Genomic DNA, 26,321 nt, shown 5'->3' with positions numbered 1-26,321 from the left:
TCTTAATACTGATACCTATGCAGTGCTCAATAAATGCTGCCCTACTGATGACCCCAGTTTGAACATTTTGAAAATACTCCTCCTGCTTGTTTTTAGTGTAGTGAATGATGAAAGAAAATTACTTGATGATTTTCTTACCCTTTCCCTCAAATCATGTGTACTATGTCTTTTCCATGAAGCTTTATGATAAGGCCAGAAGGCCTTCAAGGTGCCGGAAGTTCCACCACCTTTATCTGTGGAAGCTGCAAAGGCCTCGTGCAACAGGAGCCATGGCAGTTCTTGTGTTGATATGTACCTGTGGGCTCTGGGATGATGCGGTACTTTGTGCTAGAATTATCCCTGCCAATCGTTTTTGGCAAAAAAATGTACATCGATGAGGAATTCTTTCCTTGCCTTTCCTCTTTATTTTCTTTTTTCTTTCTTTTTTTTTTTTCTGCAGACAGAGTTTTGCTCTTGTTGCCCAGGCTGGAGGGCAGTAGCACGATCTCAGCTCACTGCAACTTCCACCTCCCAGGTGCAAAAGATTCTCCTGCCTCAGCCTCCCGAGTAGCTGGGATTACAAGTGTGTGCCACCACGCCTGGCTAATTTTTTGTATGATTAGTAGAGACAGGGTTTCACCATGTTGGCCAGGCTGTTCTTGAACTCCTGACCTCAGGTGATCCACCCACCTCGGCCTCCCAAAGTGCTGGGATTACAGATGTGAGCCACCACACCTGGCCTTCTTCTTTATTTTCTTAACTAAATAACTTGGTTTCTTTTTCTGAGCCATCCTGCCCTTATAAAGACATTTGGCCCACATAGTTGCCAACATGAAACTCAAATTTTAGCATCCGCGTTTGTTTTTATCCAGCCCTGTTTGGGCCAGAGATTGAGGAGCCTCCCTGTCACCGTGGATGTGCCAGTTTTCCCTGTAGTTGTAAGCAGAAAACAGGGTCTGAGTGCAGAGCCGTGTGATTGTACCCAAAGTTCACATCACACTACCCGTAAAGATGGCCTGTTGAGGCCAGGTGCGGTGGCTCAAGCCTGTAATCCCAGCACTTTGGGAGGCCGAGACAGGCGGATTACAAGGTCAGGAGATCGAGACCATCCTGGCTAATACGGTGAAACCCCGTCTCTACTAAAAAATACAAAAAACTAGCCGGGCGACGAGGCGGGCGCCTATAGTCCTAGCTACTTGGGAGGCTGAGGCAGGAGAATGGCATAAACCCGGGAGGCGGAGCTTGCAGTGAACTGAGATCCAGCCACTGCACTCCAGCCTGGGCGACAGAGCAAGACTCCGTCTCAAAAAAAAAAAAAAGATGGCCTGTTGAGCCACTATAGTGATCACATTCCATTTCAACCCAGATCCTTATTACAAATTGAGATATAATTCACATGCCATAAAATTCACCTTCTAAGGTACAGTTCAGTGGTGGTTAGTATATGCACAGAGATACGCAGCCATCACCACTATCTCATTACAGAACATTTTCATTACCTCAAAAAGAAACCTCCATACCCATTGGCAGTCACTCCCCACTTTTCCCCTTCTCCAGTCGCTGGCAGCTGCTAGTCCACCTTCTTATGGATTTACCTATTCTGGACATTTTATATAAATAGAATCATATGCTACATAGCCTTTTGGATCTGGCTTCGTTCACCAAGCATAATGTTTTCAAGATCATCAGTGCTATAGTACTTAGAGTACTTCATTTCTTTTTATGGCTGGCTAATTTTCCATTGTGTGGATATACCAGATTTAGGTTATCTCTTCATCAGTTGAAGAACATATGGGTTGTTTCTATTTTTAGGCTCTCATGAGTCATGCTGCTATGAACATTTGTATCAGGTTTTTACGTGAACATATGCTTTGAATTCTCTTGTGTGTATATCTAAGAGTACAATTGTTAGGTCATATGGCAACTCTGTGTAATTTTTTGAGGAACTCTCTAGCTGTTTTCCACAGTGACTATACCATTTTACATTCCCACCAACAATGTATAAGGATTCCAGTTTTTCCACACGTCACCAACACATTATTATCTGACTTTTTGATTATGGCCATCAAAGTGGATGTGAAATAATATCTCATTGTGGTTTTGATTTAGGTTTCCCTAATGACTGTGGATGTTGAGTATCTTTTCATGTGTTTATTGACCATTTGTATATGTTCTTTGGAGAAATGTTTAGTCACATCCTTTGCCCAATTTTTCGTTGGTTTATCTGTCTTTTTATCGTTGAGTTTTAAGTTTTCTTTACATATTCTTTATTGTATCTGAGATCTTTTTCTATATGCAACAAAATGCTTGGACTTTTTTCATCGTTATCAGAACATAGCAGTGGACAAAATACACTCACCATTGCGTTGCCTCCTGCTTTGGCACTTGCCTATTGTTTGGGTAGAGCATATTCCTCTCCAATTGGTGCTTGCTGTATAGTAATAATCAGACTTAAGTGCCAGGTACCATCTTACAATTATAATGTTGTGCTGTTGTCAGAGCATTTTCACAGACACTATTTTATTTGTGTTTTCAATTATCTCTGTTTTGTGGATGAGGAAACTGACTCTAGGGTTCAATAAGTTACGTAAGGTCAGAAAGCTAATAGAATATAACTGAACCTTGCACTCATAAATTCTAATACTCTCCCAGTATTCTTTCCCTGGGCTGTCTCTTCCTAGTCTGAACTCTTTCAGTGCTGATCCTTCTGATCTTTGGGCTCTTTTTCATTCACTCATTATAAAACAGCCTTCTCTGATATTTTCTTAGGCATTGACCTACCCTTTCCACCTTCAGTTAATCACTAATGATCCTTCAATACTCTCAAATTGAAATAACTAAATTAGACACAATGGGAGATTCATTGGAGAGCATGTCTTCTCAGTGATTTTCTAAATCAGTACGTTTCCACTTTTTGTCTAGGTCAATCAGCTCAAAACCTCCATGCAGTCGGTTTTACAGGAGTGGAAGATTTATGATCAACTCTATGATGAAGTGAATATGATGACAATCCGATTCTGGTACTGCATGGAACACAGCAAGCCTGTGGTGTTATCATTGGAGGCCTTGAGATGCCAGGTGGAGAACCTTCAGGTAAATTAACCAGAGCTTGGCACGGTGTATTACTGGCAGGAAATTACAAATGGGAGGAAGCACAGTAATGGGCATAACTGTGTTTGTGCCCTCCCACAGAGAAGCACAAAGCATGTTAAATAGCAGTTTCAAAAGAATAACTGGAAATTCCAAAATAAGTCACATGAGCCAAATCAGTAAAACATTGTAAAATGTTTGAATTTTGAGTTGAAAATGTCGAATCTTTATTTTCCATGTCCATATTATTTCACAATTTAAGGTTTTGGTTTTTGCGTGGACTTTTTTTTTTTTTTTTAGTAGACCTAAGTGCTAAGTACTTAATATTACTTAGTACTTAAAAGTTCAGCCTCAAATGAAGAATGCCTTCTCCGTTGTTTTCTTCCCATTCCTAATAGTTTATCAGAGCTGTAAGATTTGAGTGTTATTGCTACAGAGTAGCAAGTGTTGAGAAGCTGCTGCCTTCTTTAGAAGTCGCCAGGCCATTCTGAAACTTAAATTTCTTGTATGCGTCTCTTAGTCTCTGCAAGATGAAGCTGAGAGCAGTGAAGGGAATTGGGAGAAACTCCAGGAGGTTATTGGCAAACTCAAAGGTCTCTGCCCCTCTGTTGCTGAAATAATCGAAGAGAAATGCCAAAATACTCATAAAAGGTATGCTTTCAGATATAATTTGAATGATAGATATCTTCCTCTTAATGACTTGTGAAGAATGAGGGGGCATAGGGATTGTAAAGTCTTCTTCCTCCTCTGAGATGACTAAAACCTATTCTGGTCTCTTCTGCTTTGATGGATCTAGTCTATGTAAGATTCTATGTCATGAGGGCTATGACATCCCTCGTACACGTGTTTGGTATAATTAGTCTAGAAATGGCCTAATTACAACCCAGTGTACTCACTTACAGAGGGTATAGACCAAATGTCAAGTTTGATCTCGGAAACACCAAAGTCAGAGGCAGAAACAGACAAAGGGGTGGGCCAGATGGGCAGCCTGCAGGGGATGTTCAAACATCACTGGAAACATTATAAGGTGGAAGAAAGGGAGTAGATATATCTATTGGGGAGGGCCTTTGTGGGGTTGGAAGGAATTCTTTGATGAACTACTTATGGTGGGATATGAAAGCTCCCTTTAAGGAGTGTGGCCCTGGTTAATTGCAGGGCTTTTATTTTGATGAGTGGGATATAGAAGTTGGCCTCCAACCAATTGATTAGAAATAGGGATGAAGAATTATGCTATCTTAAGTGTCCTTCCTGATTATTCCTCTGTGCAGTTTCAGCCTCTCTTGTAAATCAACTTTGAACACGTAATGAACAAGGGACACCAAATTATACACCCTGCATTGGTGCCCTTAGCTCTTGATCCAGTCTTTATTGGAAGAGGGGGAGGAGAGAGACTAAGAGGAACATGCAAATGCATCTGACTCCACATACAATATCAGGGCTACCCTCAAAACATATGGCAGGGCAGTCTGTTGCTAAAGGAACTCAGTTGTTACACTGCACATACACATTCATTTGTTGGCACAAGAATATGTTGGAAGGCGTATTGAAAAACATGCATAGCAAGAAGACTGAAGAAAAGAATACCAAAATGCTGGTAGTAGTTACCTCTAGATAAATGAGATGTCAAGCATATTTTAACTTCCTCATGGATTGGTAAGTAGGAAGGATAAATAGATAAGAAGAAAGAAATATCTGGAGGGATTTTGTTTGCTTTTTGACAGTGAATATATGTTGTATTTATAATTAGAGAAAATCTTATTTTAAAAGAGTTCCGATAAGATTTTTGAAATGCATAAAAGTAAAGCACCTTTTATTCTTTAATCAGTTAGCAGAGTTGAGGATATTGTGGAGCAAACATTCTCATGTATTTCATGTTAGAATGTAAATATAACGCTTTCAGAAAGCAGATTGACCGTTTATTCCCATAACCTTACAAATATTTACATCTGTATATTCTTTGACTCTGTAATTCTCTTTTTTTTTTTTTTTTTTTGAGACGGAGTCTTGCTCTGCCGCCCAGGCTGGAGTGCAGTGGCCGGCTCTCAGCTCACTGCAAGCTCCGCCTCCCGGGTTCACGCCATTCTCCTGCCTCAGCCTCCCGAGTAGCTGGGACTACAGGCGCCCGCCTCGTCGCCCGGCTAGTTTTTTTGCATTTTTTAGTAGAGACGGGGTTTCGCCGTATTAGCCAGGATGGTCTCGATCTCCTGACCTCGTGATCCGCCCGTCTCGGCCTCCCAAAGTGCTGGGATACAGGCTTGAGCCACCGCGCCCGGCCGACTCTGTAATTCTCTCAGAAATCTAGTCTAAGACTAATATCTTGAAATACAGAAAAAAAGCCTTTTGAACAAAACTGTATCTGAGCATTATCATAATAGCAAAAATTACAAATATCGTAACTATCCATACTAAACAGGAATTAAACTAAGGAATTTAGCAATTAAACTAAGGAAACAAAGGGGAAAAACCCGCAAACCATTTCTACAGCCATTTAAAATGAAGTTTACTTATTTTCTTTTATTAATAACTTGGGGAAAATGTTTTTTAAAAGTTAAACAGGCCAGGCACAGTGACTCATGCCTATAATCCCAGCACTTTGGGAGGCCGACGTGGGCAGATCACTTGAGTCCAGGAGTTCAAGACCAGCCTGGGTAACATGGTGAAACCCCATCTCTACAAAAAAAAATGCAAAAATTAGCCAGGCATGGTGGCATGTACCTGTAGTCCTAGCTACCTGTGGGGGCTGAGATGGGAGGATTGCTTGAGCCCAGAAGGTCAAGGCTACAGTGAGCTGAGACTGTACCACTGCACTCCAGCCTGGGCAACAGAGTAAGACCCTGTTTCAGGAAAAAAAAAAAAAAGTAGGAAAGAAAGACAAGATACTACAGTCTGTATATGGAATAATAAAACAATTTCCTTTATTTCCACTTCCACGTAAGGAATATTTGTGTAAACAGAAAATAATTTTTATTTGACGTAAATACAATGTTAAAGCCTGTTTAAAGATAGCATATCTCTATAAACTGGGAGCCTCTTCATGTGGAGACATTTTATCAGGCATACAGTTCAGTGTTTTCTCCGTCTTTGCCAAAGAGACATTCATAGGCAAGGCACCATGGCTCACACCTATAATCCCAACACTTTGGGAGGCTGAGGCAGGAGGACTGCTTGAGGTGGGAGGATTACTTGAGCTGCAGAGTTTGAGACCATCCTGGGCAACATATCAACACCCTGTCTCTACAAAAAAAAAAAAAAAAAGTTTGAGCTCCCTTCATCGCTCCCCTCCCTTAAAAATAGAGAGTGAAACATTCATAGCATCATAGGTATTTGTTGCCAATCATAAATTTTGTAGTTTTTGTGCAATATTACAAAGTCAAGTTAATAGCCTAATGTGGATTTCTTTTTATATAATGGTTTTTATGATGGTGATGCCACTAATTTTAAAAACCATTTAACAGTGTCTTGTTAATGATCCATCTGCTAATAACTTACCAGTAGAGTGTGTGCATTGTACTTTTGCTACAAGGTAAAGGAGAGAATGAGGGTCATGTTATTTACATTGCACTGACAGGTGGACTCAGGTGAACCAAGCTGTTGCAGACCAGTTGCAGAAGGCCCAGAGTCTGCTCCAGCTCTGGAAGGCCTATAGCAATGCTCATGGCGAGGCTACCGCAAGGCTGAAGCAGCAGGAAGCAAAGTTTCAACAGCTCGCAAACATCAGCATGTCTGGAAACAACCTGGCAGAGATCCTGCCCCCAGCCCTGCAGGACATAAAGGTGGGAACAAAGTCCATTTGGAAAACCAAGGCCAAGTCAGCCCAACAGATGTTGCCAGTAAGGGACGGCCATGACCTGGGGACCAGACAGACCACAGGGACAGAGAAGTCAGTCAGGACAGATGCTGTGAGCAGGCCATGTAGGACACAGGCAAGGCTGGGAGGACCAGGTGGTAGCTCAGAGGTGACGTCCCGGCAGCAAATAGCTGGATAAGGGGTACCCGATATCACCTCGTTCCATGTCTGCGCTTTCTCTCTAGTGTTAAATCTCTAAGGCAAAAGCTTCATATGAAGTCTGAAGTAAAAGCAAGTGTCTCAACTGAGTGTGACCCTGAAAGAATAATACATGTTGTATCTCTTGTTTTAGCGATAATCATGGACTTGGTGCCATGTTGCTAGGCCTTTACTGTGGGTATAGTAAATTTCAGACTATATTAAAAGCTTGCATAATTTCCTCTATGGTGTTTTTTCTATTACTGTTAATGAATGCTCAGAAAGTTAATACTATTTAGTTCTGAACTGGGTGAACCGATGCATTTTGTATCTTCTGCTACTATAGGTCAAATCAAAAAGTGGCAGCCAATTTAATTAGGTGGGAATCCAACAGATATACTCTGTACGTCTGATTAACTTCTACCTGAGCTGATATTTAAAAATTAAAGAAAAAAAATTGTATATACACAGTATTTCCAGAATAGCCTTAAAATCAGCCTAATTAATATAATTCTATAGTTTTTGCACGTGAATCCATTTATATCGGAAAGTCTAAGGTAGGAGTCAGAGTTGCATTGATTCTTGAAACATCATGAAAGCAGATACCTAAATTGTTTGACAACTGAAATATAAAGCACATGAGTACCCAGGTTGTCTCCAGTTTCTATGTGCTAGAAGCCTCAACTCTATTAGTCAGTGGTCACTTTTAGTTTTGAACTGACAAATTTCAGAAAAGTGCCAGTAATGTACATCATTTCAAGAAAGCCCAGCCTTTTCAGCTATTTAAAATAAATAATAATAACAAAAGGTCATGCCTACATTTTCAGGGCAAATATTCTCCTAGATTTTGGTGGAGCAGCAGCGGATAGGAAATTGTGGTTTGAAAGGAGGAAGAGGTGTTTGTGATCGCTTTTTCTTCTGCAGGAGCTGCAGCATGATGTGCGGAAGACAAAAGAAGCCTTTCTCCAAAATTCCAGCGTCCTGGATCGGCTCCCACAGCCCGCAGAGTCCAGTACCCACATGCTCCTCCCGGGTCCCCTGTACTCCCTCCAAAGGGCTGCTTATTTGGAAAAGATGCTGCTTGTGAAAGCAAATGAATTTGAGGTTCATCTTTTCTTTTCATTCAAGTTTTAGTCTTGGACATTTGCATTCCATCCTCAATCCCTGTACCGTTTGAAGCAATAGCGCTTTACGGGCTGCTCCCAAACATATACGGTTCCAGCTTCAATCACATGGGCAGATCTTAAGCAACCATTTCTTCATTATTGAAGATGTTAGTTCTAGAAGTCATACATGTATTATATTGCATACACTGTTCAGATCTCACAGTTATTTGGATTTCTGAGTCAAGTAATTTGAGTCGTAGAAGTGACTGCTTAAAGCATGAAGATTTGTCATATCTTCATATCTTCATTCACTTTTTTTTTTTTTTTGAGACAGACTCTTGACCTGGCACCCAGGATAGAGTGCAGTGGCATAATCTTGGCTGACTGCAACCTCCGCCTCCTGGGTTCAAGTGATTCTCCTGCCTCAGCCTCCCAGTAGCTGGGACTACAGTCGCCCACAACCAGGCCTGGCTAATTTTTTTTTTTTTTTTTTTTTTTGAGATGGAGTCTCGCTCTGTCACCCAGGCTGGAGTGCAGTGGTGCGATCTCAGCTCACTGCAAGCTCCACCTCCTGGGTTCACACCATTCTCCTGCCTCAGCTTCCCCAGTAGCTGGGACTATAGGCACCCACCACCATGCCCGGCTGATTTTTCTGTATTTTTAGTAGAGATAGGGTTTCACCGTGTTGGCCAGGATGGTCTCGATCTCCTGACCTCATGATCTGCCTGCCTTGGCCTCCCAAAGTGCTGGGATTACAGGCGTGAACCACCATGCCCAGCTGGCTAATTTTTGTATTTTTCGTAGAGATGGGGTTTCACCACATTGGCCAGGTTGGTCTTGAACTCCTGGCCTCAAGTGATCTACCCACCTTGGCCTCCCACAGTGCTGGGATTATAGGCATGAGCCACTGCTCTCAGCCTTCATTCACTTTTTATAAAGCCTTTAGTGCATGAGCTGTCAACAAGCTTCACAGAAGGCCATGGAGCTCCAATATCACGTCTCAATACCAGCAGGAAAACAAACAAACAAAAAACCACATTTAACTAGTGGAACTGAGAGAACAGAGTGCTCACTGACTCTCCTCTATGTGGTCCCCTCAGGTAGGTGATCTGTCCATTTAGGAAGGCTCAAAGGCACAGAGTGAAAAATCAGGGGGCTTCTGAATATTTATCTATGATTCTTAAGATAATAGTGAACTTCTGGATGTCAAAAACAACTGGAATTTATTTTATTTTGTTGCATTTTATTTATTTATTTATTTATTTATTTAGAGACAGGGAGACAGAGTCTTATTCTGTCACCCAGGCTGGAGTGCAGTGGCACAATTACAGCTTACTGCAGCCTCGACCACAGGCACGCACCACTATGCCCAGCTAATTTTTTATTTTTTGCAGAGATGGGGTCTGCCTATGTTGCTCAGACTGGTCTTGAAATCCTGAGCTCAAGTGATCTTCCCACCTCGGCCTCCCAAAGTGCTGGGATTACAGCCATGAGCCACCATGCCTGGCCAAACACATCTTGAATTCTTAGCACCTCCCAAGCCTGTATTTACTTCTGTTTTGCACGTACATGAAAATAGTTTCTAATGAAAATTTCTCTTGTTCTAGTTTGTTCTCTCACAGTTTAAGGATTTTGGAGACCGGCTGGAATCTTTAAAAGGTCTTATTACGCATGAAGAAGAGAATTTGGATAGACTTCACCAACAAGAAAAAGAAAATCCTGAGTCATTCCTGGTATTGCCAATATTTGTCTTTTCTAAGGACTTAGACTCGCCATAGGGTTAAAAAAAAAAATAAGCTGATTACTGTGAACTTACAGAATGTTTGCATCCTCACTCTTTTTTTTTTTTTTTTTTTTTTTTTTTTTGAGACAGAGTCTCACTCTGTCCCCGAGGCTGGAGTACAGTGGCGCAATCTCGGCTCACTGCAAGCTCCGCCTCCCGGGTTCAAGTGATTCTCCTGCCTCAGCCTCCTGAGTAGCTGGGACTATAGACGTGTGCTACCATGTCCGGCTAATTTTTGTTTTTTTTTTTTTTGAGATGGAGTCTCGCTCTGTCACCCAGGCTGGAGTGCGGTGGCCGGATCTCAGCTCACTGCAAGCTCCGCCTCCCGGGTTTACGCCATTCTCCTGCCTCAGCCTCCCGAGTAGCTGGGACTACAGGTGCCGGCCACCTCGCCCGGCTAGTGTTTTGTATGTTTTAGTAGAGACGGGGTTTCACCGTATTAGCCAGGATGGCCTCGATCTCCTGACCTCGTGATCTGCCTGCCTCGGCCTCCCAAAGTGCTGGGATTACAGGCTTGAGCCACTGCGCCCGGTCAATTTTTGTATTTTTTAGTAGAGGTGAAGTTTTACCATGTTGGCCAGGCTGGTCTTGAACTCCTGACGTCGGGTGATCTGCCTGCCGTGGCCTCCCAAAGTGCTGGGATTACAGGCCTGAGCCACCGCGCCCGGCCTAACTCACCCTTAAGCACAGTCATTTTTATGCCATTCATTACTGTCCTATTTTCCCTCAGACCTAGAAAAAGTAGGACGACATAGGGATCTTTTTTAGTAATATGTCAGAGTAATTTGTAGTAGATGTTTTTTCATAATTACTATCAGTGAACCACAATAATCTAGAAGTTGGCTGTTGTGATTAATTGAATTTTTCTGGTTAGTTTAATATAAAAAATAAAATAGTCTATTAAAATTATGCATTTTTCTTTTCTTTACCTTAGTAAGTTTAGTTTAGTAAATATAAATGACTGAAAGAATTAAATCTGGTCTTGTAACTCTCCTAGGAATCAACATTCATAACTTAGATCAGTCAGCAAACTATGGTGCACTGTCTATCACTGATTTTTAATAAAATTTTGTTGGAACACAGCCATGCCCTTTCATTTGCATATTGTCTATTATAGTTTTCATGCTACAAGGGCAGAGTTGACTAGTTGCTACAGAGACTATATGGCCCACAAATACCTAAAATATTTATGATCTGGCCTTTTACAGAGAAAGTTTGCTTTTCCTGACCTAGAATATTACAGCAGAGTTCTGTAGTGATAACTTCAGTATTGTTAAGGATGTTTGCATGACATATTGTCAGCCTAGAAGTTGTTGCTGGAATATCTTTTTAAAAATGAAATTTTAGGCCGGGCGCGGTGGCTCAAGCCTGTAATCCCAGCACTTTGGGAGGCCGAGACGGGTGGATCACGAGGTCAGCAGATCGAGACCATCCTGGCTAACATGGTGAAACCCCGTCTCTACTAAAAAATACAAAAAACTAGCCGGGCGAGATGGCGGGCGCCTGTAGTCCCAGCTACTTGGGAGGCTGAGGCAGGAGAATGGCGTGAACCCGGGAGGCGGAGCTTGCAGTGAGCTGAGATCCGGCCACTGCACTCCAGCCTGGGCGGCAGAGCGAGACTCCGCCTCAAAAAAAAAAAAAAAAAAAAAAAAAAATGAAATTTTGATAAGTTTGCTTTCTTGTGATGTCATGTTCTGTCAAAATATGGGTGTTTAAGTCCCTTGCTCTGCTAGAGTTATTTTAAGAATCAAATTTTCATCACTCTGTGCTTGACCTGTTTGTGGAAGATCAGGTTATTGGCAGACTAAATGGGACTTAAAAGTCCAGAACTGGTCCTTTTTTAAAAAGCCTGTTAGGCCGGGGGCAGTGGTTCATGCCTATAATCCCAGCACTTTGGGAGTCCGAGGCAGGTGAATCATCTAAGGTCAGAGTTTTAGACCAGCCTGGCCAACATGGTGAAATCCCATCTCTATTAAAAATACAAAAATTAGCCAGGTGTAGTGTCAGGCACCTGTAATTCCACCTACTCAGGAGGCTGAAGCAGGAGAATCGCTTGAACCTGGGAGGTGAAGGTTGCAGTGAACCGAGATTATGCTACTGCACTGCAGCCTGGGCGACAGAATGAGACTCCATTCCAAAAAATAAAAAAGCCTATTTTCTGTATTCTTCAGTGACAAAATCTGAGATCACTTTCTATTTCCTGGGCTGTTTGGGTGCTGGCTGTGTGTGCAGGTTGGTATTCTAGAAGGCACAGCATTGAGAGAGCTGAATTTAGGTCCCACTCTAACATTAGCTAGCTGGTTGCTTGTGGGCAAGTAATTTGCCTGTTCAGGCCCCAGTTTCCCTTCATCTTTGAGATAAGGAGAGTTGTTTATCATCTAAATATCTTATTGGCATCCAAAAACCTATACTTTAATTTTTTAAAACTAGAATCATGTGCTGGCACTGACAGCCCAGTCACCTGATATTGAACATTTGAATGAAGTGAGCCTCAAGCTCCCACTTAGTGACGTAGCTGTGAAGACATTACAAAATGTGAACCGGCAGTGGATTCGGGCCACGGCCACGGCACTGGAGCGCTGCAGGTTAGAACATCCCTTCTCTGTCGTTGTTTCAAAGTAAAATTAACGGCTTCAGCTCAGCAATGGCATTGTTAATATGGGTGTGTTTTGTTTTAAACCTTTGTAGTGAGCTTCAGGGAATTGGACTGAATGAAAAATTTCTTTATTGCTGTGAAAAGTGGATCCAACTTTTGGAGAAGATAAAAGAAGCACTCAAAGTGGATGTGGCTAACAGCCTTCCTGAGCTCCTGGAGCAGCAGAAAACCTATGAGGTAAACCTGTGTTCTCTGCCACCCTTGAACCACTCACCTGGGGCAGGAGTCAGGAAAAGATAGCTTTAAATAAAACACAGGGAGTGTACCTATCAGTCTCTAAATACAGAATGTATACCTTTAAGCAAATTCAGTTGTCAATTGGTCATTTGTAAAATTCTCATACGTTTCATAAATTTCAACATTTACTGCTCATTTTGTTAGGGACAGGACTCCTAGATTTTCTGCAGTACATGGAAGCTTCTAGTACAACTTTGCTTCCACAAAATGCAAATATTATACCATTCTATCAAGAATGGTATAATAAAATATTTCAACTCATCTTTGTATTTTCACTCAGTAATTCTCCATAGTATTAAAGCACTTGGTATAATTATAACTGTAGCATTCATAATTTCACAGGACTTTCCTCAATGCTTATGCTGACATGTATTTGAAAATACTCCTGGTGGTTATAGGCAGATCAGTCTTCCTGTGTCACCCAGGCTGGAGTGCAGTGGCGCAATCTCAGGTCACTGAAACTTCCATCCCCCAGGCTCAAGCAATTCTCGTGACTCAGCCTTCGATGTAACTGGGACTGCAGGCATGTGCCACTGCACCTGGCTAATTTTTGTATTTTTAGTAGAGATGGGGTTCACAATGTTGACCAGGCTGGTCTCAAACTTCTGACCTCAAGTGATCCGCCTGCCTTGGCCTCCCAAAGTGCTGGGGTTACAAAGGACACATTTCAAAAGTGTGCAGAATTAGTTCACTGCAACTTTTTAATGTTAACTGATTGAAGTCTACATTGCTACATGAAGGTCATCCAATTAAAATGAAATTTCCCCTGCCAAAAAGCTGAGTGGCCTTGAATAAGTTACTCAACCTTTTTATACCTTAGTTTCCTCCTCTTCAGATGGATGTAATAATAGTACTTAAGCCCTAAGTCTGAGAAATAAATGAGACAATGCATGTTTTACAGAGTGCCTACCAAATCATAAATGCCTAACAAATGAGTATTAGATGTAATTATTATTAAACCTGTTTGCTTTTAAGAATATATTCATAGGTGATGTTGATATGATAGCTGAACATTTTTTTGCAGTAGATTCAAATAATATGAAAATTATTCATCATATCCTTTGTGAGCTTAGATTTTAATAGGAAATGTAGCTTCCTAGATTCATAAAATGAATTTTACTAGCTGATGTTTTCTGTTTGGACTCATATGCAGATGTTAGAAGCTGAAGTTTCTATAAACCAGACAATTGCCGATTCCTATGTCACCCAATCTTTACAACTCCTGGACACAACAGAAATAGAGAACAGGTGAGCTGTCTGCGTCTCATGAAGGTTGTGGGTGGATGAAAGGTAATGCATTCAGTTGGGGCAGGCTTTCTGCCATGTGAACCTTGACCATGTTGGTGCCCTGTGGCCATGTTCATGACAGATCACCATGGGACCAGGCTTCTAACTATGTAGTGGGACTAGATCTTGCTGGGTGACCATAAAAACATCAATGACAGACACCTTTTTCCTATGGTAGATGGATGGGGTTAGCAGCCCAGCAGCTTTGGAAAATGCTCACTTCTCAAGTATTGTTAACTAAGTTTGTGCCCCCAAATGATTCTTCTGTACTATTTCCCTCTCTGCCATCTTCCTCATGATGTTTTGCTACTTAAAAAATAATTTCTAAAAGATTATTCCTAGTGTTCCCAGTAAGTAGCTAAATCCTATAAGTATGAAGAAGGGCTTTCTCTCCATGCTACATATGTGGGCTTAGGGTCACTGGGCAGTGCCAGTCAGGCTGAACAGAGCCCCTTTGGCCAGTCTGCTAATGCTGAGTGAGTCTGCTCATGCAGCTGGTACACATGGCAGACAGCCTGGACGTGGCCTGGCCACTTCTATACTTCTCTAAATGTCCTAATGGGTATGATTTTTCTTCCACATCACCACCCATACACCTCTGAATCTTCTTTCAGCATAACTAAGAAATGTAAAGCCCTTTTCTCCCTAGCTCTGAAGCAGTAAATTCAAGCCAGTTCCAGGATGATAAACTAATTTCTATTTGATCTGTACAGAAAAACATGACTTTCCCATAATAACTAAGAGGCTTTGTTTCTTATGTGAAGGATATTACTTATCCAGAAAAGAACTGTTGGCCGGGCGCGATGGCTCACGCCTGTAATCCCAGCACTTTGGGAGGCCGAGGCGGGTGGATCACAAGGTCAGAAGATAGAGACCATCCTGGCTAACACAGTGAAACCCCATCTCTACTAAAAATACAAAAAAATTGGCCAGGCGAGGTGGCAGGCACCTGTAGTCCCAGCTACACGGGAGGCTGAGGCAGGAGAATGGCCTGAACCCGGGAGGCGGAGCTTGCAGTGAGCCGAGATTGCGCCACTGCACTCCAGCCTGGGCGACAGAGCAAGACTCCGTCTCAGAAAAGAAAAAAAAAAAAAAACTGTTGAGTAGCTGCAATAAGGCATGCTCTTTATTGCTAAAATTATGTAAAGTACACTCAAGTAATCCATAGTGTTACAAAGTACCTGCCTGTTCATCTGTTTCCCATTGATCCAGTTTCTAGTTTTCCTTTCTGTATTTGGCATAATGTATATTAAAACAGCTTTAGTTTGTTTAAGGGAATGGTTATGCATGCTGGCAAAATACCAGGTTACGTGCAGATACCTTCTGCTAACTTCAGTCTGCATGCTGCCCTTCCCAAAGCTTTAATCATGTTTAAATGGAATAGTACTCAGGTTTTTAGAAGTTGGGATTTTTTTTCATGTAAATTATACTTATAAAAACTGAATCTGAGCTGCTATTACCCACTGATAGTTATTTTTTCTACATGTTGATGTCTGGATTCTATAACCATTTGTTTCTCCCCAGACCAGAATTTATTTCAGGATTCTCAAAGCTGACGGATCGGTGGCAGAATGCTGTTCGGGCTGTTCGGCAGAGGAAGGGTGACATTGATGGGCTGGTGAGGCAGTGGCAGGATTTCACTACTTCTGTGGAGAACTTGTTTCGCTTCCTCAGTGACACCAGCCACCTGCTATCTGCAGTGAAGGGCCAGGAGCGCTTCAGCCTCTACCAAACCAGAAGTCTGATCCATGAGCTGAAGGTAGTGTATGCATCGTAGCATTGTGAGAACCACAGCGTGGTCATTATTTGCAAGATGTTCATTCACCTTTGGTTTAATGTTTTTGATGATAATGTGATCCAAGTGTGCTCTCTGCAATGTGAGGCCAGCAAGGTGCAGTCACCACACCCCACAGCCCGGTCCCTAGCATTGTGAGGTTAGAAACCCAATATTACCCATTCATCCAGAAATACTGAGGTTCTCTTGGGCCATGAGAGGAGCCATGGAGTGGAGATGGGTGAATAAAGTGGAGGATTTCAGGGCAACAGACTCAAACCACCCAGATTCTTAAGCCACTGACTAATGTATAAATTGACCATTAGTGTAGTAATGTACAGTGATGGTTTTGTTTACTCTTGAAGGGCAAATTCAGTGGGTACAAAAAAAAAAATAGAATGAATAAGACCTAACTATTTGATAGCACACAGTAGGGTGACTATAGTCAATAATAATTTAATTGTGTATTTTTAAATAACTTAAAGAATGTAATTGGATTATTTGTAACTCAAAGGATAGATGCTTGAGGGGATGGAAACCCCATTCTCCATGATGTGCTTATTTGACATTGCATGCCTATATTTAAAAATCTCATGCACTCACAAAAATTTTAAAAACTAATTGTAAAAAATAAAAATAAAGGGGCAAATTCATTCAGGCAACAAAGCTTTCCAAAAGAAACTTGCTTGATGAGCACAGGATTAACGTAGGTGGTTGGGATGTCCCATGGAGCTGTAGAGCTACTCTCCACCTTAGAGAAGCCTCTCAACAAACACCACCCTCCTGAAATCCTGTACAGCCCTCACTCATTATGCAATCATCGCATATGAATTGAGTGCCTTCTCTGTGCCAATCACTGTCCTAAGTGCTGGGTGTATTCTGTGGACGGAGAGAAGACCTTCGCTCTCGTAAGGGCAGACAAAGTAGTAAGTAAACCAGAATAATTAATCAAATAAATTAATAAATAGTAAAATATCAGATTGTAATAAGACTTAACATAGATCATTAAAACAGGGCCAGTAGAGATGGGGATGTGTGGCTCCTTTAGATTAGGTTGTCTCTGGCCATGTGACAATTAACCTGGGACTGAATGATGAGAAGGAGCCAGCCATGCAAGATCTGAGGAAAGAGCCTTTCAGACCGAAGGAGAGGCTTACTCCAAGTCCCCAAGATGAGAACAAGCTCAGCACAGCAGAGGAACGGCGAAAAGGCCAGTGTGACTGGCGCAGAGCTGGCAAGGCAGCAGTGGCAGGAGGTGAACTAGAAAGCCGGGTAGGGAGGAGTGTTTTGCAGGCTGGGTATGGTAGCTGGATTACCTGGTCTGGCTGGAACCAGGAAGCCTTTGAAGCATTTCAGCTGAGGGAGAGGGCAGCATGACACTGCTTGTTTGTTTCTTTTTCTTTTTATTTATTTATTTATTTATTTTTTGAGATAGAGTCTCGCTCTGTCGCCCAGGCTGGAGTGCAGTGGTGCAATCTTGGCTCACTGCAACCTCCACCTCCCAGGTTGAAGCGATTCTCATGTCTCAGCCTCCCGAGTAGCTGGGATTATAGGTGCCTGCCACCACACCCAGCTAATTTTTGTATTTTTAGTAGAGAAAAGGTTTCACCCTGCTGGCCAGGCTGGTCTCGAACTCCTGACCTCAGGTGATCCACCCATCTTGGCCTCCCAAAGTGCTGGGATTACAGGCGTGAGCCACCGTGCCCAGCCCTGTATTTTTTAAAGATCACTCTGGCTGTTCCTGGTTGTAGGGGAGCTAAAGAAAAAAAAGTAGGAATCCTAACATCTCACTTACCTATCGCTGCATAATGACACTCATCATTCTGTCTTGTCATTCTTGGGGTTGACAGGGGTTGGTGGTTTCTGCTTGGGGTCTCTCAGGCAGTTACAGTCACATGGTGGCTGGGGCTGGCGTCATCTGAAGCTCACTCACATGACCGATGCTTAGGCTGGAACAACTGGAGCAGCAAGGAGCTAGGACAGTGGAGCTCCTCTCCTGGGGCATCATTCTCTGTGGTCTTGCCATGTGAGGGCTTCTGGTGGCCAGACTTCCTATATGGTACCCCAATGGCTTCAAAGATTCTTATCCCCAGAACAAGCTGTATTGCCTTATAAACCCAGCCTCAGAAGTCACATCTATCGCTTCTGCCACACTCTAATAATGAAGGCCATCATATGTGCCCACATGAGTTTGAGAGGAGGGGACACGGGTGCCACAGTTTGATGAGGATTGGCTGCAATCCCAACACATTGGGAGGCTGAGGTGGGAGGATCCCTTGAGCCCAGTTTGAGACCAGCCTGGACAACATAGTGAGACCCCTGTCTCTACAAAAAAATTTAAAAATTAGCCAGGCGTGGTGGTGCATACATGTACTCCCAGCTGCTCAGGAGGCTGAGGCGGGAGGATCACACTTGAGCCCGGGAGGTTGAGACTGCGATGAGCCATGGTCGCACCACTGCACTCTAGCCTGGGTAAGAGCAAGACCTGTCTTAAAAAAAAAAAGAGGTTATCTTTGGAATTTCAGTGATCCTTGGAGGCAGTCATCTTGAAAGAGTCTGTTCGGGTGTGGTTACATCTGGGTGTTCTTTTCTGCAATAAGATAATGAGGTAACAGGCAGGGAAAGAGAAAACAATCATTCTCCTTGGTGAGTCCGGGTCTTAGGCAGATAAAGGACTTTAGCTTCTTTAGGAGACACAATGCGGGAGGGCAGAGAGACCCTGAGACTTCTTCAGTTCAGCATGTCAAAACACTGTATTTTGGAGTGTCGGTTTGTGAATCTGGTAAAGGAAAAGCTGGATGAAGGATGACTCTGTATTGAAGCTTAAGCATCTTGGTGAATAGTGTGCTGTTGACCAAGTCAGGGAAGACTAAGGGAGGAGCAGGTCTTCTACCAGTGGCTCATTTGCGCAGCACAATACGTTGGAGAGACGCGCGTGGAGTACCTGTGGTCCAGTTGCTGTTTCTTTTATTTGTGTGCTGCTCCTGAGGGTGCATTTGGCTTTCCTTCTTTGGGTATGGGTGATCTTCAGGCTTCTCAGAAATGCCTTTGTAAATTAGTGTTGCTCTGTTGATGTTTATCAGCTCCCATTATGGAAAATGCCCACACTCTGTCTCCCTCAAGAAATTTCAAGGTGAAGGAAATAATATTTAATTGTGTTGTTTATTTGCTTATATACATTTTTAGATATAGGTATTCACTCTGTCTCCCAGGCTGTAGTGCAGTGGCGTGATCATAGCTCAGTGTAACCTCAAACTTCTGGTGAGGCTACCTTGGCCTCTCGAATAGCTGTGGCCACAGTACTCACCAGAATGCCCAGCCAGGAAAACGTATTTAGAACAGACAAAAACTATTTAATTGTTCCTCCAAAACCAAATGCCTTTGGGAATATGGACAAATTTTAAAGTTTTTGCTTTATTTTTGTATTATAAACACCTAGTTTCAATCTCTTTAAAGAAAACCCATGTAGCCAGGTGTGGTGGTGCATCTCTTAAAAAACAGGACCTCTGCTACTCTCTGCATACTGCCTATGGAGTGGCCCTGCTCTGCAGGAGCAGTCACGGAGCTGTAACACTGCCACTAAAAAATAGAAAAATAAAAATAAAAATAAACAAGACCTTGTCTCTTAAAAAATTTTGTTTTGGATTTTTTTTTTAATTTTTATTTTTTTGAGACAAAGCCTCACCCTGTCACCCAGGCTGGAGTGCAGTGGCGTGATCTTGGCTAACTGCAACCTCTGTCTCCCGGGTTAAAGTGATTCTTGCGACTCAGCCTCCCAAGTAGCCGGAATTACAGGCATCCACCATCATGCCTGGCTAATTTTTGTATTTTTAGTAGAGACACGGTTTCTCCATGTGGGCCAGGCTGGTCTCGAATTACTGAGCTCAATTGATCTGCCTGTCTTGGCCTCCCAAAGTGCTGGGATTACAAGCATGAGCCATCACACCAGGCCTAAAAAATTGTTTTTAATTTTCAGAAAGCCTACATGATATTTGGATGGAATTTTTTAAAGCTGCCTCTTTGGGGCACATATCCATGTACATGTTTATGTGCCCATAAAAAGCTTAAGAAATGTATATGTTTTTGTATTTTTACCCTTTCTTGCATTCTTTCCTTTTATATTTGTTTAGCATAATGTAAGGTCTGTTACTTGATTTCAGGTCTGTTACTCCATTCACAGTATTAAGAAAATACTCTTAGACCCATTTACCTTGCAGGCTATTATTCTATGATGTATATTTTTTTTATTTCTCTGTGCTTCTAATCATTACACTAAGAATCTTATCTCACCGGTCTTTGGAAATTATTTTAAGAACACCTCACTTAGTAGTATGCTTATCTACTCAATGTAAAACATTAGCTTTTGACGTGAGTGTGTGTGTATGTACATTCTAACCCAATTTATCTAATTTATATCTAGTTTAACTCTTAAGAAAAACTCTGAAGGAAACACACACACACACACACACAATCACATTTTGAACACATCAGAAACCTAAGCAAATTACTTTTCTTTTTTTTCTTAGAATAAAGAAATTCATTTTCAAAGATGGCGAACTACCTATGCCCTAACGTTGGAAGCTGGAAAAAAGTTACTGTTCACAACTGATCTGGAAACTAAAGAGTCTGTGGGTAGGAGAATCAGTAAACTTCAGGACAACTGGAAAGACATGGAGTCCCAGCTGGCAGAGATGATTAAGCAGTTCCAGAGCACTGTAGAGGTAAACTCACCACTTACTTTTCCATTCATGATACTCAAATTCAGTACATAGATTTTCATTTGCGGTGTGAAAAATGGAAATGATTTTAGGAAACTGTAGTATCATGAGTTTCCAACTCAAGGTCTAATCCATAAGTCATGCCAGTTACTTAATGTGAAATGACGATATAGCATTGCAAAAGCTCAATGTTTAGTATTTAAATACTTGAGATTCTATTAAGATACTTATTTTTATGAAAGAGGAAACATATTCAATTAAAGTTCAATACATAAAACTAATGTTCCATGTACAGCCTGTTCTTGGCATAGTATATGAAAAGAAACAGACAGAAACACTTCATTTTTCTGCTGTCATCAGAGAATGTACTTTTCCATATAAGTGAATTTTCCAAATAATGTATGATTATACCTTTAAGAACTACAGTGTTATATTTTAAGTCACTATTAGGAAAATCGTTGTTGTTTTGTAATGCTAAGATACCAAGTTGTTCTCAAGGCCTCTGAATTGCTTTGAACCTATGGCCCTCCCTGAACTACTGTGCTCTTTGAGTTCTGATATGGTTTTTATCATTTTTCTTTCTCTCCTCTTAATGTCAAGCTATTTTTACTTTTTCTTTTTCCAAGCTCACTTACTTCTTATTAAAGCCCACTCTTTCTAACCTGTCGTGTGTGCTAAAACTAGATAACCAAACTTATCAGACATATTTTTCTGAATTAAGAGTAAATATATGCTGAGTTAGGGCTTGAGATTTTCTCCTGTGAATAAAGTATCTGAATTTTATTTGGTATATGGACTATATGGAATTCATTAACTAGCAAACATTTGTTAAGCATTTGCCATGTTTGTAAAGCATAATGATAATTGCAAATAACAGTTTGAAGAACTCATGATTTTGCTTCTCCCTTTGCTTTCTTTTGAGTTGAGTTTCAGATAGTTGATATTGCTAGACAAGTGGCCTCCCTTCAGTGAGGGGTTACCATAGACTGAGGCCAACCCAAGTATGTTTAGGTATCAGCTGTACTGAAGAATAGTGTTTCATTGTAGATTTGTATAGTTTTAGTAACTTCAGGAAAAGAAGTTTATCCTAATGAATCGAATATAAATACCCTGTAGTTGAAAATGCAGGCACCTATTTTGTTCAACAATTAAAATTTCAAGAAAAGAGATGGTCAACCCTTGACTTGGCTTTTAACCCCAGATCCATGGGCTAGTCATTTTTCTCTGAGCCTTAGTTTTCCCATTTAAATATGATAATACTTGTTTTAAAAATGATAATACTTTCCCTGTATATCTCCTAAGGTTATTATAATTACTATGGGTTAATAAAGTTGAAAATGCTTTGTAAACAGGAAAGTGCTTTAAGCAGAAGGTAGTAGTCATAGTCAGCACAGTGGTGAGAAATGGAAAGTGAAGGTTGAATGTGAAAAGGTCACTAAAGCCAGGCTGTAGAAAGGAGAAGAGAGTCAGCAGAGGAGAGGGGTGATGGTGGAAAAGAAGACAAGGAAGGTGGCTGAGTGCTTGTGCTCTGTGGTGCTATTATAGCATATGCCAAAGACTGTCAATGCTAACAGTTAATCCATACAGTAGCCTTTTAGGTGTGAACTTTTCCAAAATTAAAGTAGAAATCACATTGGTTAGATGAAAAGGATATGGGGAGCGAGGAAGAACTTTTTTATTTTTATTTATTTATTTATTTATTGAGATGGAGTCTCGCTCTGTCGCCCAGGCTGCAATGCAATGGCGCGATCTCGGCTCACTGCAGCCTCCGCCTCCCAGGTTCAAGCAATTCTCCTGTCTCAGCCTCCCAAGTAGCTGGGATTACAGGCACATGCCACCACACCCAACTAATTTTTATATTTTTAGTAGAGACAGAGTTTTGCCATGTTGGCCAGGCTGGTCTCGAATTCCTGACCTCAGGTGATCCACCCACTTTGGCCTCCCAAAGTGCTGGGATTACAGGCTTAAGCCACCATGCCCGGCCCAGAAGAACTATTTTCAAGCAAAGGCCAGCCTGGTGGTTGAAATGAGCCACAGGTAAAGCTGCAAGGAGGCTCGAGTCATATTGGTGTTCCTTCTGCTTTTGGGAGACCATAGTCTGCTCAAGACAAGGAACTGGGTATCTGTGTGATTTATAAAAACAAACTTAATAGAAAGATTATGTGGAGTAAATGAGCTATTCTATTTCCACAATTCATTCCAAAGAGCAAAGTACTTACCAGTTTTAATCTTGTTTTCAAATAGACCTGGGACCAGTGTGAAAAGAAAATCAAGGAGTTGAAAAGCAGGCTGCAAGTTTTAAAGGCACAAAGTGAAGATCCTCTTCCAGAGCTTCACGAGGACCTCCATAACGAAAAAGAGCTGATTAAGGTATTGAAATCCGAACAAGTGGCCAAGATAATCACTTAGCTGTTTTCTGAGTACTTTGAAGTGCTTCTTTGCCTCTTTCTGTGTTGAAACTGAGTTTTCATTTTCAAATCAGAAAATATTTTCCCGATCTACTGTTTAACATAACATGCTGGTCTCTCAAGGAATTAGAATTGATGCTTTTTAAGATTGTTGTTTGAAGACGAGAAAGACTTTTGCAAAAACTCACTTCTTAGGATCTTAGGGGTTTTCTCCTTCAGGTCCTCTTTCTGTCTGTTCCTCCTCTGTAATATAAGATGTGGCCTCTGAGATTCCTGTAAAAGCTGTTCCCTTATCAAATGTCCTTTTCTTTGAAACGAGTAAAATATGACTAAAGAATTCATTTTTGAAAGCCAGTAGGTTGGGGTGCTCCAGTATAACATTTTTATAAAACGGTCCAAACTATATTCTTCCTAATGAATACCACACTAGCAAAAATTCCTCGATATTTTAGGCCTTAGCTGAAGACAAGGCAAACTTATGGATAGGAGTTGGGGCCAGGAAAATTCCCAGGTCAGCAACTCCCTGCATCTCTTTTCTGTCTGCAGCTTTGATGTTTAAAAGACATTGAGAGACTGTTGGAATGGTCTTTTAATTTTTTACTTCCTTCAGTGACTTTCAGGGATCAAACTGAAGAAATGAGGAAGAAATGAATAGTCTCCTACTTCAAGTTGGGCTAGAAATTAGTGTCTTTCTCCCTACATCTTTTTTCTTTATTGTAAAAATGTCTAATGTGCTAAAAGGCATAACAAATAATATGACAAACTGCCGTGACACCATCACCCAGCTAAAATATAAAAAAAAATTATACACACAGTTCAAGTGTCCTGTATGATCTAACTTCTCCTCCTTAGAGGTGTTAGTAACCCTGGATTTGGTGTTCATCATTCTTACACATGTCCTAATAATTTTAATACTTGTGTTTGTAGGTGTCAGTGTTTTTCTTTGTTTGTTCATTTGTTTGTTTGTTTTTGAGAGACAGGGTCTGGCTCTATCTTCCAGGCTCGAGTGCAGTGGCACGATCTCAGCTCACTACAACCTCCACTTCCCAAGTTCAAGCGATCCTCCCACCTCAGCCCCGGACTACAGGCACACACCACCATGCCCAGCTAATTTTTGTATTTTTTTGTAGAGACGGGGTTTTGTCATGTTGCCCAGACTGGTCTCAAACTCCTAGGCTCAAGCAATCCTCCTGCCTTGGCCTCCCAAAGTGCTAGAATTACAGGCGGGAGCCACCATACCCAGCCTGCTGTCAGTGAGATGTAGAATTGCTTTCTGTTTTTAAACTTTATATGGCTAGGCATGGTGGCTCACAAGTATAATCCCAGCACTTTGGGAGGCTGCAGTAGGAGGATCCTTTGAGTCCAGCAGTTTGAAAGTAGCCTGAGCAACAAAGTGAGATCCCATATGTACAAAAAAATTTTTTTTAATTAGCTGGGTGTGGTGGCACTTGCCTGTGATCCCAGCTGCTGGAGAGGCTGAGGTGAGAGGACCCTTTGAGCCTCGTAGGTTGAGGATACAGTGACTCATGAATGCACCACTACATTCCACCCTGAATGACGGAGTAAGACTGTCTCTAAAAAGTAAACAAAATACGTAAATTTTAAAACTTTATATAAGCAGTACTGTGTATAATATAATTTTTTTTTTTCTTTTTTTAAGACAGAGTCTCCTGTCGCCCAGGCTGGAATACAGTGGTGCAGTCTCAGTTCACTGTAACCTCCACCATTCGGGTTCCAGCAATTCTCATGCTTCAGCCTCCTAAGTAGCTGGGATTACAGGCATGCGCCACCAGACCTGGCTAATTTTTTGTATTTTTAGTAGAGATAGGGTTTCATCATGTTGGCCTGACTGGTCTTGAACTCCTGGGGCCTCAAGCAATCCGCGTGCCTTGGCTTCCCAAAGTGCTGGGATTACAGGCGTGAGCCACCGCACCTGGCCCACAATGTAACTTTTTTCCTTCATTATGATTTGGAGTCGTTGATGTTGGTACCTAATGCACATTCATTCTCACTGCTGTCTAGTATGCATTATAAGAATATGTAGTCACTTGGTATTATCAGATTTTTTTTTAACTTTTGCTAGTCCAGCAGCTGTGAGTGAGATAGTATCTCTTTATAGTTTACTAGTCAGTTTCACATTTTTTTCATATTTGCCCTTTTGTGAATTGCCTATTTGTACCTTTTACTGATTTTTTTCTATTGGGCTATTTGTGTTTTTCTTATTGAGTTGAAGGAGCTGCTTATTTATTTTAAATATTCCTCTTCTCCTGAGTGTATACATTGCAAATGTCTTTTCCCATCTAAGAGCCTATTTTTCTACTTTTTCCTTGGTGTTGCTGGCTGAACAAAAGATATTTTGTTAATGTGGATGAATTTGTCAGTATTTTCCTATATGATTAGTATTTTCCGCTTCCTCTGTGAAATCTTCATACTAAAGTCGTAAAATACATGCTTACATTTTCTTCAAAAAGTTTTCGGTTCTTGGTTTTTACATTCACATCTTTATTCATTGAGGAATTGATTTTTGCATACATTTTAAGGCAGAGATCCATTTTCTAATTTTATTCATCTGGATAGCCAGTTCTCTTGGTGCCTATTTATTATCTAATGTCAAATATCAAATTTCCATATACGCAGGATTCTTTTCTCAGTTCTCTGTTCCACTGGTCTGTGTAGCTCAGCTTTAATATCAAACTGTCTTAATGGCTGCACTTTATTGTAACACATCTTTATTTCAGGTGTGATGTGTACCCACACCTTGTTCTCTCACATTAGTTTGGATGTCCCTAGGTCTTTGATCTTCTGTAACTTTGAGAAGCAGCTTGTTAAACCATGAAAAGTTCTGATAAGAGTTATAATTGAATTGCATTGAATTTATAGATTAACTTGGATAAATTTTTTTAGTATTCCTGCTTATGCTCATGAATGTGGTATATATTTCCCTTTGGTCATATTATTTAGTTTTTTTCACTAATGGCTTATATATATATATTTTTGTTTGTTTGTTTGTTTGTTTGTTTGTTTGTTTGTTTGTTTTTGAGATGGAGCTTCATTCTTGTCACCCAGGCTGGAGTGCAGTGGCACGATCTTGGCCACTGCCACCTCCGCCTCCCTGGTTCAAGGGATTCCCCTGCCTCAGCCTCCCGAGTAGCTGGGATTACAGGCACCTGCCACCACGCTCAGCTAATTTTTGTATTTTTAGTAGAGATGGGATTTCACCATGTTGGCCAGGCTGGTCTCTAACTCCCGACCTCAGGTGATCCACCCGCTTCGGCCTCCCAAAGTGCTCGGATTACAG

The 26,321-nt window shown here is 41.4% G+C and overlaps 1 protein-coding gene across 9 annotated transcripts in view; it reads left to right on the top strand.

The window, feature by feature from the left end:
• SYNE2 (spectrin repeat containing nuclear envelope protein 2) overlaps positions 1–26,321 on the top strand; it is a 389,209-nt gene that overhangs the window by 316,705 nt on the left and 46,183 nt on the right. For all 9 annotated transcript variants that reach the window (XM_033187766.1, XM_033187774.1, XM_033187773.1 and 6 more), the window contains 11 exons: positions 2,902–3,072; positions 3,590–3,720; positions 6,638–6,842; positions 7,979–8,158; positions 9,768–9,893; positions 12,374–12,528; positions 12,632–12,776; positions 13,990–14,084; positions 15,648–15,882; positions 20,424–20,618; positions 22,860–22,985. In XM_033187766.1, the coding sequence (XP_033043657.1) occupies positions 2,902–3,072; positions 3,590–3,720; positions 6,638–6,842; positions 7,979–8,158; positions 9,768–9,893; positions 12,374–12,528; positions 12,632–12,776; positions 13,990–14,084; positions 15,648–15,882; positions 20,424–20,618; positions 22,860–22,985 (1,764 nt within the window). The remainder of the gene's footprint in view (positions 1–2,901; positions 3,073–3,589; positions 3,721–6,637; positions 6,843–7,978; positions 8,159–9,767; positions 9,894–12,373; positions 12,529–12,631; positions 12,777–13,989; positions 14,085–15,647; positions 15,883–20,423; positions 20,619–22,859; positions 22,986–26,321) is intronic.

Source organism: Trachypithecus francoisi, unplaced genomic scaffold, assembly GCF_009764315.1.
Source record: "Trachypithecus francoisi isolate TF-2019V2 unplaced genomic scaffold, Tfra_2.0 Lachesis_group3, whole genome shotgun sequence".
NCBI lineage: Eukaryota > Metazoa > Chordata > Mammalia > Primates > Cercopithecidae > Trachypithecus > Trachypithecus francoisi.
This window is presented reverse-complemented; position numbering and strand designations above follow the sequence as displayed.